The sequence below is a fragment of the Melozone crissalis genome, unplaced genomic scaffold (assembly GCF_028551555.1).
Source record: "Melozone crissalis strain CALT ecotype California unplaced genomic scaffold, PUWL_Pcris_2 ptg000041l_1, whole genome shotgun sequence".
Taxonomy (NCBI): domain Eukaryota; kingdom Metazoa; phylum Chordata; class Aves; order Passeriformes; family Passerellidae; genus Melozone; species Melozone crissalis.
In genome coordinates this window covers 5,506,518-5,524,629 of record NW_026535819.1, presented here as the reverse complement: position 1 = coordinate 5,524,629, position 18,112 = coordinate 5,506,518, and the positions used below count along the sequence as shown (strand labels likewise).

The window sequence follows — 18,112 nt, the reverse complement described above, 5'->3', positions numbered from 1 at the left end:
TTTCCATTGTGGCTCCCGAAGGTGCCCAGATCCTGGTGCAGCCATGGCATTCAGGAGGACAGAGGGAATGTCCATCATGCAGGCCTTGGCAATGACCGTGGCTGAGATCCCCGTGTTCGTTTACACGACCTTTGGGCAGGTATGAGGAGCAGGAAGGGTTTTCCTGTCACATTCCTTGGGCTGGCTCTCACACATCTGTGTGAGATGGAGGCACAGTGGGACCTGGGCAGTTTGTGGGATTAGAGGAATTGCAGGGGGAGTTTGGGGTGGTGGAAGAGAGTTCTGAGTGGGTTTGGAGAGGAAAGAAAAGTGCTTCCCACATCCCTCCCTGGGAGAACAACCAGGTTCAATCTTTCTCTTCATCAAAGGCTCTAAAAAAAGACTTGTCTTTTAAAGAAGGGTAATATGTTCCCCACTTGTAGTGATGCAGCACTCGGAGCAGCGAAGCTCAGCTTCACACCAGGCTTTCAGAGCTGAATTTGGGTAACCTGGATTGCATCTGTCCCAGGCTGTGTGCAGATTTTGCAGAGTGTTTCGGCAATGAGGATTGAGACAAAGTTCTCCAGCTCCTGTCAAAATGATGCTCCACAGCCTCTCTGCTGCTGTCTTAGTTGTGTAGCAGAGGGCGTGTTTTATGGGTGGGAGGGTAAAGCCAAGGTGTTTCATATTTAACAGTTTTAAATTTTTTTTTTTTTTTAAAAAGGGCAGTGAATTGATTTTTCATTGTTGCTCTTCCATTTCTTTTGTGTTTAAAGTCTGTGTTCTCCCAGCTGCGGCTCTCTCCAGGCCTGCGCAAGGTCCTGTTTGCCACAGCCCTGGGCACCGTGGCCTTGGCCCTGGCAGCTCACCAGCTCAAGCGGCGCCGCCGCCGAAAGAAGCAAATTGCTCCGGACAAGTGTGGCTTTAAACCAGGAGGGATCACAGTGCCCATCCTGCCAACCAGGAGGGTCTCCTCTGTGAAGAAAGGTTGGCCTCACAAAAAGGGGAAAATCCCCAGAGAGGTGGTACAGGGATCGGTGGGGAGGTGTGGGGAGGGCACAGCAAAACCATTTGTGTAGTGCTCCATTGTGGAATGAAGTGGGAATTCTGAAAAGCAGTGCCATGAGCTCGGGGTTTGGGGAGCAATGGGAGAGACTGTGAGCTCACAGTCTTGGGAACAAAAGGTATCCTGATGTTTTCCCTGAGGTTTGTATTTCCCATCCCCTTTCCATTACCAGGCTGCCCCAATAATAACGACCTGGGCACGCAGTGACCTGGTTCTGCATTGATCTCGTGGTGTCAGTGCTCAGCTGAGGGGAGGGCAGGGTGGCCTGAGCCAGGCTGGGCAGTTGGGAGTGTCCATCCAGCTCTGTGGTGACTCCCAGACCTTGGACAGCTTCCTCACCACTTGTACTGATTTTAGGGGTAAGACTGACCCAGGCCCTCACAAAGCACTTTAGGGATTTAGGGATTTGTTTGGTGAAACATGAAAATCAAGGGAGCGGTGTGCATGTTCTGCCTGCCCTGAGGGAAGGTGGAGGAGTTTTTGCTTGATTGTTTCCACTTGCCCCTTGCTGTCCATAAGCTGTGAATAGATTCCTCAGCCTCAGATCCCCACTGACACCAGTCTCAGAGCAAAGCAGAGCCAACAGGAGATCTGTGGCTTATTCTAGATATTGGACACTGCCTTGCCCATTCACAGTTATACTGGACAAGGTGATGTTCCCCTCCCTATTCCCTTCTGCAGTCACATGGGCCTAAAACCCTGTTTCTGTGTGACCTTCCCAACTGCAGGATACTCCAGCAGGAGAGTGCAGAGCCCTGGCAGCAAGAGCAACGACACGCTCAGCGGGATTTCCTCCATCGAGCCCAGCAAACATTCCAGTTCCTCCCACAGCCTGGCCTCGGTAAGGACCTGCTCAGCAGGGCTGGGACATGGCAGTGCACAGACCTGTCTGGAGATCACCAAGTCCTTGGGCTTGTGCTGGCCCATTGGGGAGAACAGATTGCAGTATAATTGTAGGGCAGGTCCTGATGTTAACCTTGCACTGGGTGTCTGGAGTTCCCTGAGCAGCAGTTTTTGTGGCCAGGAGCTCCAGGGTTCCTTGGCCAGTTCTTGGGCCAAAGAAGAGTCTCAGAAGGGATTTTCCCTGTGGGACATGGCCATGAACCCTTGGAGCTCTCTGTGACCCCCTCAGGGAGTTGGGCTGGGTTGTTTCTGGGTATCACAGCAATGGGGAGCTTTGCTTCCCTCTGTGGTGGGGCTTTGGGTGGCCCAGCAGCCCCTCCCTCCTGTGCTGGGGCTGCTCACAGCTTGCTTTCTTCTAAAAACCAAATTAGCCACCAAAATCTGATAGCTCTGTTCAGGAAACAGCACACAGCCCAGTCATTCTACCTCCTCCAAAGCCAAAGGAGCAGCCTATGAGTACAGGTAATTCAGGCTTAACCAGGCAGGAGAAGCTACCAGTGCTTATATCCACCTTTTGTGAGACCAAACCTGGAAGCATTTGTGTCTTCAAGACCTGTTCCACATCCCCGTTGCTCAGAGCTAACATTCTGTTGGAGCAGGGGGGATAAGGGTGAATTTCTGTGAGTTTCTGCAAAGCCCTCCCTCATCATCACCCTGGCTCAGAGGCTGCTTGGCAATGCTGGGGCAGGGAGAGGGGAAAAATCACCCCTTTGGAAGGAGCTGTTGGGGCACCAGCACTCCTCAGCACACGCTGCTGTTGCTGTTTTTGGTGGAGCTGAGGCAGCAGGGGCTGGCAGAGCCCGGGCTGGCCGCAGTGTGTCTCCAGCAGGCGGCAGTGCCGGCTCGGCGCTGGGCGGGCACAGCGTTCCCCGGGGAGCTGGGATGTGAGGGGATGTGTCCATGAGCACCAGGCTGTGTCCAGCTCCTTCCCCTCCCTCCACAGGCACTCACATCCATGTGATTCCCCCGTGGCTTCTCAGTTCACACAGATGCTGCCCAGGTTTTGTATCGCTGAAGTTCTTTAAATAAAAAGCAATCCATAATTAAATGCCTTTTTCCACTGCTGGTGCGTGGGTGGGGGTATCCCCACGGAGAAGCATCTGTTTCTGTACAGATGAGCTGACCCTGTACTTACAGTTTTTATATTACTTGGTGGAAAAAACCAGCTCATCCTTTGCACAGCTGCAGGTTTTGCCTGAGCTCTCTTTTGCTTCTCTTTGCCATCCAGTAAGTAAATTGGCAGCAGTCAACTGATGATTTGCAGTTCAGGATCTCAAGGTGATTTATTAACACTCCACAGGAATTGTTCAATGGAGGCAGGACAGGAATTCATCTGTCAGCTGATTATTGTAGCTTTTTTTAGTACCAGGCTCATGTTTGGACATCTTTCTGTAAGCCACAGGAAAACACTGGACACTGATAGTGTTGAATCCAGCACTTTATTGGGTCAGACTTTAGAAGACATTGATGCCTTGTGGGAAATTGGACAACGCTGAACTGACACTGCTGTGTGGATTGTAAGCTCAGCCCTCCCAGGAGAGGGTCTGGTTACAAAGAGGAGAGTGAGGATTCCCTTTGCCCTCTGGGGAATCCTCAGCTGTATTTTTTCTGGGAAACTGTTTCTTTTGTTTGGACTGTGCTTGCTTCCTTACCACCTCCAGTGTTTTTTGTACAGGCAGCTGGAGCTGATGTGAGCTTTCCATCAAAATCCTGATGCCTTTGTAGCAGTTGCTCTGGAACTTTCCTGGGCTGTTTCCTCCATCAGGGCTCTCCTTTCAGTGCTCATCAGTAGAGGGGAGCACAAGGGGGAAGGAAAATGCCTTTTTGCTGAAGGCTGGTGGTGTTGGTTTGATCTTAGCATCTCTAACCTTAAGAGAATTCAGAAGGCATTTGCTGCTCTCTATTCCCCTCCTGCAGATGGTAGCAGTCAACTCCTCAAGTCCAGTTCCCCCAGGGATGTGGGAGGCCCAGGCCATGGGAGATGCTGGGGCCATTGGTGACTCCAGTGCAGAGAGCCTCTATGTTCAAGGTAAGCAGGATAAGGGTAACATTGCTCTGGGGGGTTTGTGAATCACTGTGAGAGCAAGAAAGGGGTGAGAATTGACACAAAGCATCAGCAGCTCAATGTAGAGCTCTAACAGAAAGATCCCTTCCATTCTCAGCTTAAACTCAAATAAAAATCCCATCTTCTCTTACAAAAAACAAAACATTTTTTGTCAGTGAATAATTTACTTCCAAAATACTGTTCTTGAGCAACAGGCTCATCCTGTGCAGAGAACAATATTTTGGCAGTAACATGGATGATGCTTTAACCAGTTTGGGGATGTTCTCCTTCTAATCCAAAGTAAACCGTATTTAAACAGGAAAGAAATAGAATATGTTTATTCTTTATTTTGGGATTTCCCTCTTTGCTGGATTGTCTGAGTGAGCAAAGACTCATCCTGTATCTCTTTGCTCCTGAGTGCCCCAGGACTCTCACAGCCAGTGTTTGGTTGGGTTTCCAGGCATGGAGCTGTTTGAGGAGGCCCTGCAGAAATGGGAACAGGCACTGAGCATCAGGCAGAGGGACAGTGCTTGTACCAGCACCCCTGTGCCCTGGGACAGCAGCAAACAGCAAGAGAGCATGTCTGAGAACATTTCAGAGGTAGGTCCCCACATGCTGAAAGGCCAGCTGGGTGCTGGAAGCAGTAAACAGTGGGAGGTTAAAAGGAGAGCAAATTAAGGGCAGAGTCAGGCCAGACTCTGTTTAAGAGCTGTCTGTATCTGCAGCTTCCTTATGCAATGGGAGTGGGTGTTTTTAATTTCTTTCTCTTTTTAATACGTCTCGCCCCCTCATTCCCCAGCGCTTCCATCCACCTTCCAGCCTTGTGTCACTCACTGTCACACGCGTCCTCCCGTGGCACAGCCTGTGCTGAGAAAAGGCTCTGATGAATGCAGCACTGCTCTGGCTGGCAGTGTTGTCTCTGTAACTTTTTAATGCATTTAAAATGCAGATCTTGATGGTCACTGCCACTTGTGGGAGCTGAGTGGAGGGCAGAGCCCAGCTCTGTGTGTGTGTGGATGAGGAAAGCAATGGGAATTTGGAGATGTGTACCTCACTCAGCCTCTGCAGCTGCAGAAATCAGGATTTTAGGACACCCCTTGCTGTCTGGGACTTGTGGACTGCACATGGAAGACCTGTGTTAAAGGAAATCTAAACTAGAATGGCTCAGTGACAGCCACAAAGCTAAAAAAACCTGCTGTAATTCAGGACTGTGAAAGGAGCTGAACTCTGAGCTCTCCAGGAGTTCTCACTGGAAAAAAAAAAAGTGTTCCCAGCCTTTTGTAAACACAGTCTGGTGTAGTAAGTATGCGGGACATTTGTCTTTTGTGCTGGATCATATTTATCCAAGGCAAATCTGGATTCTGTTGTTGTTGGCTGTCCTTGAAGGGCCCTGTAGTGTTTCTAAAACTGCCTTAAAACCAGTTGATTCATTATGAAAATAGATTCTGTGCTTCTTGCTAATGCTCCTGTCTTCTGGGTGAGATACTCATGCAAACATAGGGGCATGAAGGCAAGATGCTGTTTAAGTCTTATTTTTCCCACACCTTTTTTTTTTTTCCATCCTCCAAAGTTTACAGCAAACTTTGCTTATGCCCAGCACCTTAATCTGAATATTCTGTTATCCAGTTCTGGATATCCTGTTATATTCAACAGAGGTTTCCTGATGCAGTTTCTCCTGGAGGTTAGGCTAAAGTCAAAAGGCAGGAGATTTAAGTGGTGTACAACTTAATAAAATACCTTTTTTTTGGGGTGACAGGTTAAAGTTCTTTAGTTCTTTCTTCCCTTTTTAACAGGAAAACAAAATAGTGAAGCTCAAAAGCCAGAGGGTTTGAGTAGGCTGTGTGGAAGCTTCCCTCCCCACGCATTATTAGCTGCATTGTAGGATTAATGACTCCTCTCTCTTTTTATTTTTAATCATTTAATCTGCAGACTGCAAATCCCATTTTTACTGAAAATTTCCTCCCGTATTTGTGCTGTCCAATCTGTCTGTGCCCAGCTGGCTAACTAAGGGTGGCATTTCTGTGTGTTCCAGGAGGAGTCCCAGAAAAGGGAGTTTGCTGAGAAGCTGGAGTCCCTCTTGCACCGAGCCTACCACCTCCAGGAGGAGTTTGGCTCCTCTCTCCCGTCGGACAGCGTGCTGCTGGATCTGGGTAGGGCTGCAGTAAAATGCCAATTTCCTACCTGGTTTTATGTCTTTTCTATAAGCCAGAAAAGTGACAAAGTGGGAGTGGAAGAGAGCACAGGAGCTAAGAGGGATGTTGGTCCATGAACTCCTACATGTGTGGTTTCTTTCTCTCCTCCAGAGAAGACTTTGATGCTTCCACTGGCGGACGGGTCCTTGCGGCTGCGGTCGGATGATGAGGACAGCTCCACTTCAGAGGATTCCTTCTTCTCTGCAGCAGAGGTGACTGAAGTGTCACCTGTGTGTCACAGCCCAGTGGCTTGGAGGGAAGGCACAAAGGCAGCAGAGCCAAAATATCTTGGGAGAGGAAGATGATAAACATAGAGCAACAACCCCTCAGGCTGGGAGGTTCCTGACGGATGTTAGGAAAAGGTTTTAATGAGGGTGATGGGGCAGGCTTTTCCAACTAGCGCTTCTTATCCACCACATCTTCCTATCTGCTACAGAAAACATGCCATAACAGCTAGGAAAGTGCTGTTGTCTATGTAGATGGCTTGGTCGTGTAAATTTTATGGAATATTGAGCAGTGTCAGAGCTAACTTTTAGTGAAAAGTGAAATATCTTTGCATGAAACAGTTGTCACTGACAAACTGCTAGCTGAAGATTCTCTGAAGAAGGCCCACCTTGCTTGTGTGCACTCACTTGCGTGTTTGCAAATATTTAATGAGCTCATTTTGTTCTTCCCATGTCTCTTGTTACCTCTACAGCTCTTTGACTCTCTCCCCTTTGAGCAAATGCCATTCCACCTCTCCAAGCCAGTGGCAGCATATGAAGAGGCTCTGCAGTTGGTGAAAGAAGGGAAGGTGGCGTGCCGGACGCTGAGGTGAAGAGCCAGCTGGAGCTGTGGGACCTGGTGTCCCCTGGGGCTCTGTGAACACATCCTCTGCCTTTGAGCAGCCCCATAACTAGAATAACCCATTGGGGTCATAAAATCACAGCATCCTTCCTGCTGGTTCAGCCTTCCCAGGGAATTAATGCCAGATTTTAGGGACTCATGAGTTAAGAAAGAGTAATTGTCCCAGGAAATCAGTGATAGGAAGTGTGACTGTTGTGGGAGGCTGGCGTAGTCCTGTACCAGCCTGGCAGATATGCTGTGTTCCTCCAGGGAGCTGGATAAAGGGAATGTGACTGTTCCTTTCTCCTATGCACAGACTGGGAATTTAGTTTTTTGTTTTTAGGGAGCCATAGTTGTAGGAACACCAACACCAGAACTGGAATTTACACAATTCTTCCCCTTTCCCTCTAGGACTGAGCTCCTTGGCTGCTACAGTGACCAGGATTTCCTGGCAAAGCTGCATTGTGTCAGGCAGGCATTCCAGGTGAGAATGGCTCCAGGCTCCCAGGTTTCCATGGCACATGGCTGTGCAGTTTTGTTTCCTAGGTTCCACCTTCCTGAAGGTTAACAACACTGGTGTGTGCAGCACTGCACTGCTTTGTGTCCTGCCCTTTGCGGTTTTTTTCCCAGCTTAGAATTTGAGGGTGTGTAGGTGCTCACCAGAGACATCTGTGTTCCCTTTGCAGGAGCTGCTGGAGGATGAAAGCAATCAGCTGTTTTTTGGGGAGGTTGGGAAGCAGATGATGATAGGACTGATGACAAAAGCTGAAAAGGTAGGAAGTTTGTGTAACAACTAAACTGTATCTTGAGCACAGGGATACTTGTTCCCCCATCCCAACCCAGAGCTTTTCCAGTGTGTTGGAAGAAGAAAACTTCATCTTCATGCTGGTGATTACTGTGATGCTGATGTCAGCTCAGATCCAAGTAGTTAAACTGGTTTGTTTTTCTGCTCTTCCAGAATCCCAAAGCTTTCCTAGAAAGCTACGAGGAGATGCTGCGTTATGCCTTGAAGCAGGAGACCTGGCCAACCACTCAGCAGGAGCTGGAGGGAAGAGGGGTTGGTAAAACCATTGTCTTTACAGAGCTGCAGAGGAGATAGAAGATAATCCTTGCCCAGAGAGGTTGTGGAATTCCCACCCCTGAAAGTGCTCAAGGGCAGGCTGGATGGGGCTTGAAGAACCTGGTTTAGTGGAAGATGTCTCTGCCCATGGCAGGGGGTGGAACTGGATGGCTTTTAAGTCCCTTACAAGCCAGACCACTGTGATTGTATTACAATGCATATGTAGGAATGGCCCAGGTGGGAAAGACCTGCTGTTGAAATATGATTACATTGACTTCGGCTTCTTACATCTTCTTGCTCCAAACCAAAAGATCCCATCTCTCTTTTTAAAACCTGTTCCCCTTACAGACTGTTCTGCTCCCTGACAGGTGGTGTGCATGAGCTTCTTTGACATTGTGCTGGACTTCATCCTCATGGATGCCTTTGAGGATCTGGAGAACCCTCCCTCCTCGGTGCTGGCTGTGCTGCGCAACCGCTGGCTGTCCGACAGCTTCAAGGAGACGGTGAGTGAGGCAGGGAGGGCTGCTCTGAGTGTGGGACCAGTGCCAAGGCCAGGAAAGAGCACAACCTCCTCTTTCCCAGCTGAGCTGAATTCTCTCTTTATAATTGCCACGCTTTCCTGAAGTTCTGAACAACAGCCTTCTTGTGCATGGAAATTGTTTGCAGGAAAGCTTCCCTTATTTTGAGAGCATCTGGCTGGCAACCAGACCTATGGCTCTAGGGGATTTTTATCAGTGATGCCATGGAGATGTTAAAAGATGACAGCACCTATTTTTATGAATGAGAATAAAAGGGGCACAATGTAGGGGAAAATATATGGGTTTTAGCATGTGGCCATTCATTCTGGCAGTACCTCAGCATACACTGAAGCTCAAATTGCAAAGCTTCCCTTTAGTTCTGCCCCCCAGCTGTATTTTAAGACTGATTAGCTTGATAGATTGAGAGTAAAATGGCACTTTGTAACAGCTGTCTGCTTACAGAGGATTGTGGGCTGTTGGGCAACTATGTCAGATCATATTAACAATCTTCAAAAACCCTTAGGCTTCTCTGGAATGGATCTGAAGTGGCTAAATCTGCTTCCAGTTTGCTTTAATTTTGTCATTTTAAAAGGTTTTGGCACAAAAGGGTGACTGCTTTGATGTTTTGATGACAATGTGTTGGTAAACTTTGGGGTTTTTTAAATAACCCGAGTAACTAATGGGCTCTCTCTGTTAATTGTAGGCTCTAGCAACTGCTTGCTGGTCAGTTCTGAAAGCAAAACGGAGGCTTCTGATGGTAAGCAAAATTAATCAAAAGAGAAAGAATCTAATGTATTTGGGGCTGAAAAGAGAACACATAGATCTTGAGAAAGTGTGAAATCTTAGGTGGTAGAAGACTGAACAAGTCACGTTCTTTGTGGTGCTTTAGAGCCCTGGGGTCCTGCAGTCACTGCTCCAGTGCTATGCCAGTATTTTATTGAATCAGTCTGAGTGTATTCTCCCTTTTTCTTAATGTGAGGATTCAAACGACAGTGTTGCCTGTCTGGAATTCCCTTTCCCTGCTCACAATACTGTAGAAATGGCCACAGACCCCAAGCAACAAGGGACTGCTCCTGAATTGTGCTTTCCTTGCTGGCAGCAAAAGGAAGGTTCCACTCCTGCACTGCTCCACTTCCCAGTGCTGATGCTAATTAGCCATTACTTGATGAGTTTCACTTAAATCTGTGACTTCCTAGAGTATCACAGCAGATGAGTTTATGGAGCAGGGGAACAGGAAGCCGCAACTTCACAACCCTGGTTTTGCCACAGGGTCTGTGGCCTCTGGCAGTTTTTCAGCTCAATCCCACAGCTGGTGTGACGGGGTTTGGCTCCTGAGATGGCACAGAAAGAAATGAGAGAATTGGAAGCTCTATTGGTGCTGTCATGCAGTAGCTCTGCCTTGGATATTTGCATGTCCTTTCCTGGCCTGGTCAGCAAATTATAAATAGAGGCTATAAAGGCTGGCTGGTGATTGCTTTTAATTTTCTTCTGTTCATTTTCCTCTTGAAATAGCAATTTAGAAACATGAAGATAAAAAGCTCTAGCCATCCTTCAAGGGATCTGAAAGATAAATGTAGTTTTGCAGGAAGAGATGTTCCAAATAGCTCTTAACTTCAGATACTGAAGCTTTCTGGCAGGAAAGTTGGTGGCTGATACGGAATAAGCTGCTAATTCTGTCTGAGAATGAAGACCAACTAATTCTGTCCTTCCCTGTGACAGGTACCAGATGGCTTTATCTCTCATTTCTACTCCGTATCGGAGCATGTCAGTCCTGTTCTAGCCTTTGGTTTTCTGGGGCCCAAGCAGCAGCTATCTGAAGTCTGCAGTTTCTTCAAGGTGAGCTGTTTTTTGTGTGCCTCATTGTGGGAACTCAGCACAACAGTCCTGATGTGCAGAGTCTCCAGGACCACCCTTGGGGGGCTCGGAGGTCCTGGAACGTTGCCAGAAGTGTTTGGTGGTTGGACTTTGATCCTGCACGGGAGACGACACCTGTATGAGGATGGGAGGATCACACGGGGATAAATGGTGAAGAGATAGACTAATTATAGTGTGAAACACAGGTTTTAGAATCTCGGTACAGGGGGGTTCTAGGGAGACAAGATGGAGGAATTAGGGTATGTCCTGTCCTTCTTCTTCTTCTTCTTGTCGTCCATCTTCTATGGTGATGGTGGCACTTTGAAATTGGTTCTTACTGAATGTGCACTTGTCAATAAGGGTGAAAGGTATTGGGGAGAAAAGGTAAATATCTTACACGTAGTTTTGGGTATAAAGATAAGTGACCGCCCCGAGGGCTCTCAGTATGCTCATGGCTGACATGCTGTGTGGACCTCTGTCGGGCCGGGAGAAAATATTGTAGATAAGAATTAATAAACAACACTGAAGACCGAAAAACCTGAAGACTCCTTTCGTCCTTTGGAGTGCGGGCTGCCCCAAGGCCATCCCGAGCCTTTCCAGGCCATTTAAAACAGCCGAGAACGGGACACCTCATGTGTGTGGGACTCCTGTCTGCTGGCTTCAAGCAGGAGACACCCCCACACCTCCTACCCAGCAAAAGCTGCTGCTGTGTGCTCTCGGTGGCAGGTGAAGGAGGCCTGACCGTAACCTTCCTTTTCTTGCAGCACCAGATCGTGCAGTACCTGAAGGACATGTTTGACTTTGACAACGTGAGGTACACCACGGTGCAGCTGCTGGCAGAGGACATCCTGCAGCTGTCGCGGCGGCGCAGCGAGATCCTCCTGGGATATCTGGGCACCGAGAGCGCCCCGGAGATGAACGGCGTGCTCCCCGCGGAATCCGAGCCGCTCAAGGACGAGCTCATCTGATGTCACTGCAGGAAAACACTTTTGTACAAGGACCTTTTCCTCCCAGACATGGATAAAACTACCTGCAAAGTGCAGCGGTGGCAGCAAGACTATGTGAGCACACAGCAATCTGGTGGGACCTTCTGCTTTTTGTAGCCAGTAGTGTTTGCTGGGATGGATCCAGGACCACTTGCCAAGTTATGGTTTGAGTTTCTTCTTTGTTCCACCTTCCTGTCATTATTATTACTTTCAATGTTTCATATATACATTGTGTCCTGAACTGCCCAGGCCCAGATTTTTGCCCAATTTTCTTGAATAGGGCAATGGATGTACTTGTTTTGCCTTTGTGTTTTCTGGGAGGTGAATCCCTGGCGTTTACGATTGTGTGTGGGAACAGGAATATCGTTGGTAAATTCTCCACTTGACCATTAGCTTCTCAAGGAGGCTTTGCTTGCTTTGGGATTTTTATCACTGTTCTTCTCTGCTGTGTTCCTACAGACACTAATTACTGCTGATTTGTACCATAAGTGTGATAACATATGCAATGTGACTAGCAAAGATTTCTTTCCTGGGGAGGAAGAAATAGTTCTGTAAAGCACTGAAGTAAAATGCCAGACTTTTGTAAGGAGTCTGAAGCTCTGGGGAAATTGGTCTGTTCCCTTGGTATTGCTGCTCTTTGGAGACCAGATGACGAGGTCTGTGTCCTGGTCATCCTTGCTTAGGAGGTTGCTGAGGTTTATATTTGCCCCTAAGGCAGGTTAGTGTGAGGAGGGGGGAGGATTTGCATCTTGCTTGTGCTTGCACAAAGTCTTTGACACCCATCAAAGTGCCTTGCTGGATTTCAGAATGAGCCAGCAGCAGCTTTTGCTGGGTAGGAGGTGTGGGGTGTGTACAAGCAGGGGGAAGGGGTAATAACGTGGTGCCTATTGCTGTTGTGCACAGGGTAGTGAGAGGTGTAGATGGTGGATGTGAGGTTATGTGTGTGGATAGTTGGAGAGCTGGGATCAAGCTTCTAGAGAGGAAATGACTCTTTACAGTCTATCAGTTCTAAGAAATACAGCATAGTTTTGGGTAATGATCAGATGTGTGTGTGTAAGGTAGTGCTTCTCAAATGCTGTGATCCTGACTGCCCAGCCAGCTCCTGGACTGTGGCTGCTTTGGGATGTGAGCTGGATACTGGTGTAGGACAGCAGCAGTGGAGCGTGCTGGACTTAGCGAATCATAAAAATCACAGAATAATAGAATATGCTGAGTTGGAAGGGACACATCAGGATTGAGCCCAACTTCTGTCTCTGTACAGGACACCCCAACATTCCCACCGTGGGCTGAAGGAGTTGCCCAGACTTGTTGAACTCTGTCAGGCTTGGTGCTGTGACCACTTCCCTGGGGAGCCTGTTCAGTGCCCATCCACCCACTGGGTAGAAAACTTTTTCCTGATATCCAACCTAAACCTCTCCTGACTCAGCTTCACGCTGTTGACTTGAGGCAGTCCTGGCTTGCAGGACTGAGGTTTGCGATGATTTGCTGAGTCCTCTGTGAGTACAATGCCACAGATAAAAGTAGAGATCCAGCCTGTGCCTTCTTCTGTTTCAGTCCACATACAGGTCTAAATCCACCCCTGGGAATGAGGAGGTCTTCAGGACTTGCACAAAAACATGAGCCTCACTGTTTTTGTTCCAGACTGATTAGTTGCCCCTTGTGCCTGTTCTGGGTGAAAGACACAAGGCTTACCCGGATGTATTTCTGCAAGTGGAAAAAATATGTAAGAATCTGGCATTTCCATATGAGTGGAAAGTCAGTGTGTGGGCTTGGAGAATACAAATGCTTTCTTCCTCTTCAGATATCTAATGTGGATTCTGCTGGTAAAAGCAGGAAGGAAATAAACAGAGAAAAAAAGTAAACAGGAGGATGTAAAAGGAGCAGATAAATGTGTTGTGCCACGTGTTTTAGGGACACCCTCCCTGAGCAGGGAGGTGGGACCAGATGACCCACTGTGGTTCCTTCCAACCTGACCCTTCTGTAGTTCTGTGATTCCTTGAAATGCTCCTGAGTTGTTTGCAGGGGAGTGCATGTAGAGCACAGTAACATCTGGTGCTCTGTAAGCACATCAGACTGATGTGGCTTATCCTGGAAACCAGATTAATGGAATAAACAGGACAATGCTGAGGCAGAAATTAGGAGCAGCTGCCCCAAGTGAGGCTGCGTGGAATAAACTGTTATGAGAAGGCTTTAAGAGACAGCACTTGAAACTAGGAAGGGTCTCTGAGGTGTCTTGCTCCTGGTAGTGTGCAGGGAGAAAAAAAATGGAGAATGTTGTATTAGCATGACACACCTGCTACATGTTAACTGTGATTCGAAAGTATGGTATATTCTGAAAGCAAGTTACTTTGCCAAAAAAATAATGTTGAAAGTGCTTTGTGCTCCTGTATGGCTGGTTTAGAAGAAAGTCACTTCAGCAGCTTTTGTATAGTGGTTAAAAAGATGCTAAAATGTGAAGATTAATATAATGAGATGGACTGTAATTCTAAACAATCAGTGCTGTTAAATTTTGTTTTGTTTTTAGTGTTGTTTTATGTATATTTATTTACTATTTTGAGTGTCTTTGTCCTCAGTTCTTGGGCAGCCTGCCTGTTTTGTGTACAGACAAAAACACTGGCTGCTGACTTTGGGCTTTTGCATCCTTGTGGGAGAGGATACTGAAACAGGGTCCCCCTGAAGCAAACACTAACTTGCACTGTGGCTTTTTAAGCTGAGAAATTGTAAATTCCTAATCAATCAAATGAAGAAAGACTGTTTTATTACAGCTTGATGCTTTTCCTTAGCCCTTATTGCAAGTAGGTTACACATCCCTCCCAGTGAAGGTAAAGAGGAATCTGCCTCAGGAACATCCTCAGCTTCTTGAAGGTCGAGTTCTCCACCTTCTCCCACCAGCAGTGACTTGGTCCTGCACCAGCCAAGGATGTTTGCCGAGACAAACTGGTTTTATCTTTACTGGGATGGATGTTAAACTTCTCTACACCTCCCCCTCACTTCATCGCTGCTTTTTGTCCATCCCCAGTCCCAGTGTAGCTCAAGAGGAAAGGCAGAAAGGGGTCTGCAGGCTCTGGAGGGAACTTCAGGGATTAATGGGTTGACAGGAGCTGTTCCTGTGGAAGAAGCTTTTCCTGGCCTGAGCAGTGGTGTCACTGCTGTGTTCAAGTCCTTCCACTGATCCCACCCAGAGCAGGGCCCAGCCCAAAAGCTGACTCTCCTACTCACCTGTATTGCAGGGTAGAGTCAAAGGGTGTGATGGAACACCTGCCTGCCCTCTGGCTTCCTGAGATCCCTAGAAAACCCTTCCCCAGCAAATTGTGTTTAGCAACAGAAATTCTTCAGTATTAGCAGCAGCTCTGTATTGGGGTAGAACCCCTTGAGATAAGATGTTCACCTTTTTTCATGATGAACTCTTATTCTCAAGGGGTTAAATCATCCTGGGCTGACTCTTGCAAGATTTTAACACTGATGGGGATTTAAAGTGGCTTAGCAGCAATGAAATAAAATCCCTCAATAGTGTCTGATGCTTAAACAGAATTTAAAATATGCATGACTTTCATTTTTTATGTGGAGGTTGTAACAAGCTTCACCAGAGGTTAAAGTACATCCTTGGTACTTTAGTGTGTATGTAGAGACTATGCCAAATGGCTCTAGGAGGGTCTTTATGGTCTTTAAAGCACATTAATAAAAAAATTATGAGGAAAAAATCTGCCTTGTATCTACAAGATCAGTGTGGCTTTGAAGAGCATGACTTGTGTTGTCTCATACAGGGAAGTGGGAAAGCAGGATTTTATTTATCCCTCTTTAGTAGAACATTCCTTTGCCATATCTGAAACTAATGAATGTAAACTTGTGCCTATTTTTTTTTCTTGATTTCCTAAAGGTGTAAAAATCTGTTCTTGTTTTGCTTTTATCTTTTTCTTTGCAGCTAATTTTTTAAAAATATCTTTAATCTTAGGATGTGGGCATTACAAGTAAAATAAAACTTTCCTTCCTGATTGTGGTTTTTGTTCCTAAATTTCCTGGAGAAACATGCTAGAAACTCAGTCTTTGGTTTCTTATTTAGGTGACAGTTGTGGTGGCACCTCTGCTGCTAGTGATGGTATCAAACATCTTGCTGTTCCTAGGGCTAAAATGAGGAACTTGAAAGGTTTAAGTGTAAAGTTAAAGGGTTTGATTGCATGGGGAATCTTCCTGGCTCTGCTGAAAAGTCCACAGATGAAGAGGGCTATAAAATAAACAAAACTCCTTGTACTTTGAGCTGTGGTTGGAAAACTGTGGGGTTTCATTTTTCAGATTTTTCTGTGGTGGTTTGGCTGTGTTGGGGTGTGGTGTGAGTAGGCTGTGATGAAGAGATAACAGAAATCCCAGTGAGGAGCAGAATCTCTTAAACATTGTCCAAGTTCCTGCAGCATTTACCAGCTTCCCAAACTCTGTGAAACCCAGACTAAAGCCTGTGGGTTGGTATCAGAGCTGCTTATCTGCTGAGCAAGGCAAGAAAATCATCTTGCTCTCCTGAAACAACTGCAGTGGATTTAAATACTTTCATTTTCAAACGATAAAGAAACCAGACTGAATCAGATTGGCTGATTCTTCCACAGTGATTAAAATTTCATCCCTACGCTTAAAAATAAAAAAAGTAAAAACGAGACTCTGTTAGCATTAATGCAAGCCTGTCATGAATTCGGATATATGCAAATAAAATGTTCATGGATAGGAAAATTTTTGTCTCACGCCACACCCTGATCATTAGTTGAGAGAGTTAAAAGGAGTTTATCTCAGTTTCCATGGAGTCAGACTCCACACTCATTACAGCTCCAGAGCAGCTTTGTGCTTTCTTGTGTGAGGCACAGAGCAAAGGCTGCTCCATGTATTGACACTTTTTTCTCCTGTTCAGGAAGGAGTGGGTGAATACAGCAATGAAGCCCACAATTTTCAGTACTTGTCATGGTACATAGATCAAATGTAATCCACTCTGCCAGCATAACTCTACATTCAATAGCTTGGAAAGGAGGAGATTTATTTAACTTGAATAATGAAAGGAGTAAATCACTCATGCTCCCTCATAGCAGTCTTCTGCGATGAAGTGAGCTCCTGCAGTAAATATTTTCTCTTTCTTGCCAAATTATAAGACTTTAATACTATTTTACTTCTTGAAATGCCAGGGAGAATGTCAGCTATGAAGAGCTTGTTGAAATTAATGGGACATAATCATAATTGAAGAGGGTATATTACAACTGCAGGAAAAGGAGTTTTCTATCCTTTTTGAAATCTTAATTAATAGGCTGGAAATCCTGGTCCATGTGCTTCCCTGACACAAATTAAAGGCAATCCCATGCCTTTGTTGATCACTTCTTTTGGGCCTCTTGCATATTTATTTTTCTATATCTTTTTTGTTTATATTGAATTAACTTGGCTGTTTGGTCTGAAGGTGGATTTGCCTTCTGAAAGCTTTTCTGTCCAATGCTGCTCCATGTTCTGCTTTTCCTGAGGCTCCCCAGGTAAGTCTTATTTCTGGGGTCACACATGGGAACACTTCTTTTGGCTTGGTCTTCAAAGTGATTTCAGTAGTTAAGGTATTTGGGGGGGAAAATAAAAGTATCACCTGGACCAGGTGTTTGCCTGGCCTTTGCAGAATCTTTAAAGGATTTTCTGCCAGGACTTAGGAAGAAATTGTTGCCTGTGAGTAAAGCCAGGTTGGACAGGGCTTGGAGCCACCTGGGCTAGTGGAAGGGGTGAAATGAGATGGGCCTTAAGGTGCTTTATCAAGCAAACCATTGTGAGATTCGATGACTTTACTTCAGGTTTTTATTTTCACGTGTGCACACCCACACGGGAGCGGGTTGTTCTTTACACCTGCGGTTCCTAGGTGTTGTATAAAAAAATCCAAATATTCTCTTTAAACAGCGCTTTGGACATTACCAATAACTTCTGTTTGGGGCAAAGAGAAATGTGCCTGGGGTAGGGCAGTGATGTAGATGCTGTGATGTAGAGCTGAATGGAGTAATACTCTTCTGAAATTAACCATTTTCATTTAAATTACTTTTCTTCTTTTTTTCTTTTTTATTTTCGGTAGTTTGTTTTGGTTTTTTTTGCTTTTTTTTTTTTAACAGCAACTGTGGCGGCTGCAGAGGGCTGTGAGGGCAGCCCGGGCGGCACCAGAACGGGAACCCGCGGGGTGTGAGGGATGTGAGGGGAGCCGGGGCTGTTCCCGCCGAGGTGTGAGGGGAACCTGGGGCGGGGCGGGTCGCGCCGGGAGCAGGGATGCGAGGGGAGCCCGGGCCGTTCTCTCCGGGCTCTGAGGGGGCCCAGCCCGGCCATTTTCCCGCCGAGCCCCCGCCTCACCGCCCCGCGCCCGCCGCGCCACCGCCAACGCTGATTGGCTGAGAACTAGCGCCAGAGCGAGGTGCTGATTGGCCCATCCGCACGGCAGCGCTGGCCAATGACGAAACGCCATGCAGCCCGCCTTTCCTCCGACTGGCTGTGCCGCTCCCTACGCCCGCCCACTGCCGGGCCGCGGTGCCGCCAACCGATTGGCTGAGGCCCTCCCCGGGCTGGATGTTTAATTGGGCGGTGCTGGGCTGCCCGGCGCCTCACCTGCCGCGCGCCGCCATTGGCCCGCCGCTCCCCGCGCCCCCGCCCATTGGCCGCACCGCCCCTCAAGAGCGTCCCGATTGGCCGTAGCGGCCCG

General features: G+C 47.2%; 1 protein-coding gene across 1 annotated transcript; it reads left to right on the top strand.

Moving 5' to 3' along the window:
• The first annotated feature begins 34 nt into the window (after positions 1–34).
• Positions 35–15,419, top strand: MIGA2 (mitoguardin 2). Its single transcript, XM_054284002.1, has 15 exons — positions 35–139; positions 756–966; positions 1,774–1,886; positions 3,866–3,977; positions 4,453–4,592; positions 6,025–6,142; positions 6,296–6,396; positions 6,882–6,997; positions 7,421–7,493; positions 7,696–7,782; positions 7,968–8,066; positions 8,438–8,572; positions 9,291–9,344; positions 10,307–10,423; positions 11,206–15,419. Exons 1-15 carry the CDS (start codon positions 44–46, stop codon positions 11,407–11,409), a joined length of 1,776 nt encoding a protein of 591 aa, XP_054139977.1. The 5' UTR covers positions 35–43; the 3' UTR covers positions 11,410–15,419.
• The last annotated feature ends 2,693 nt before the right edge of the window (positions 15,420–18,112 follow it).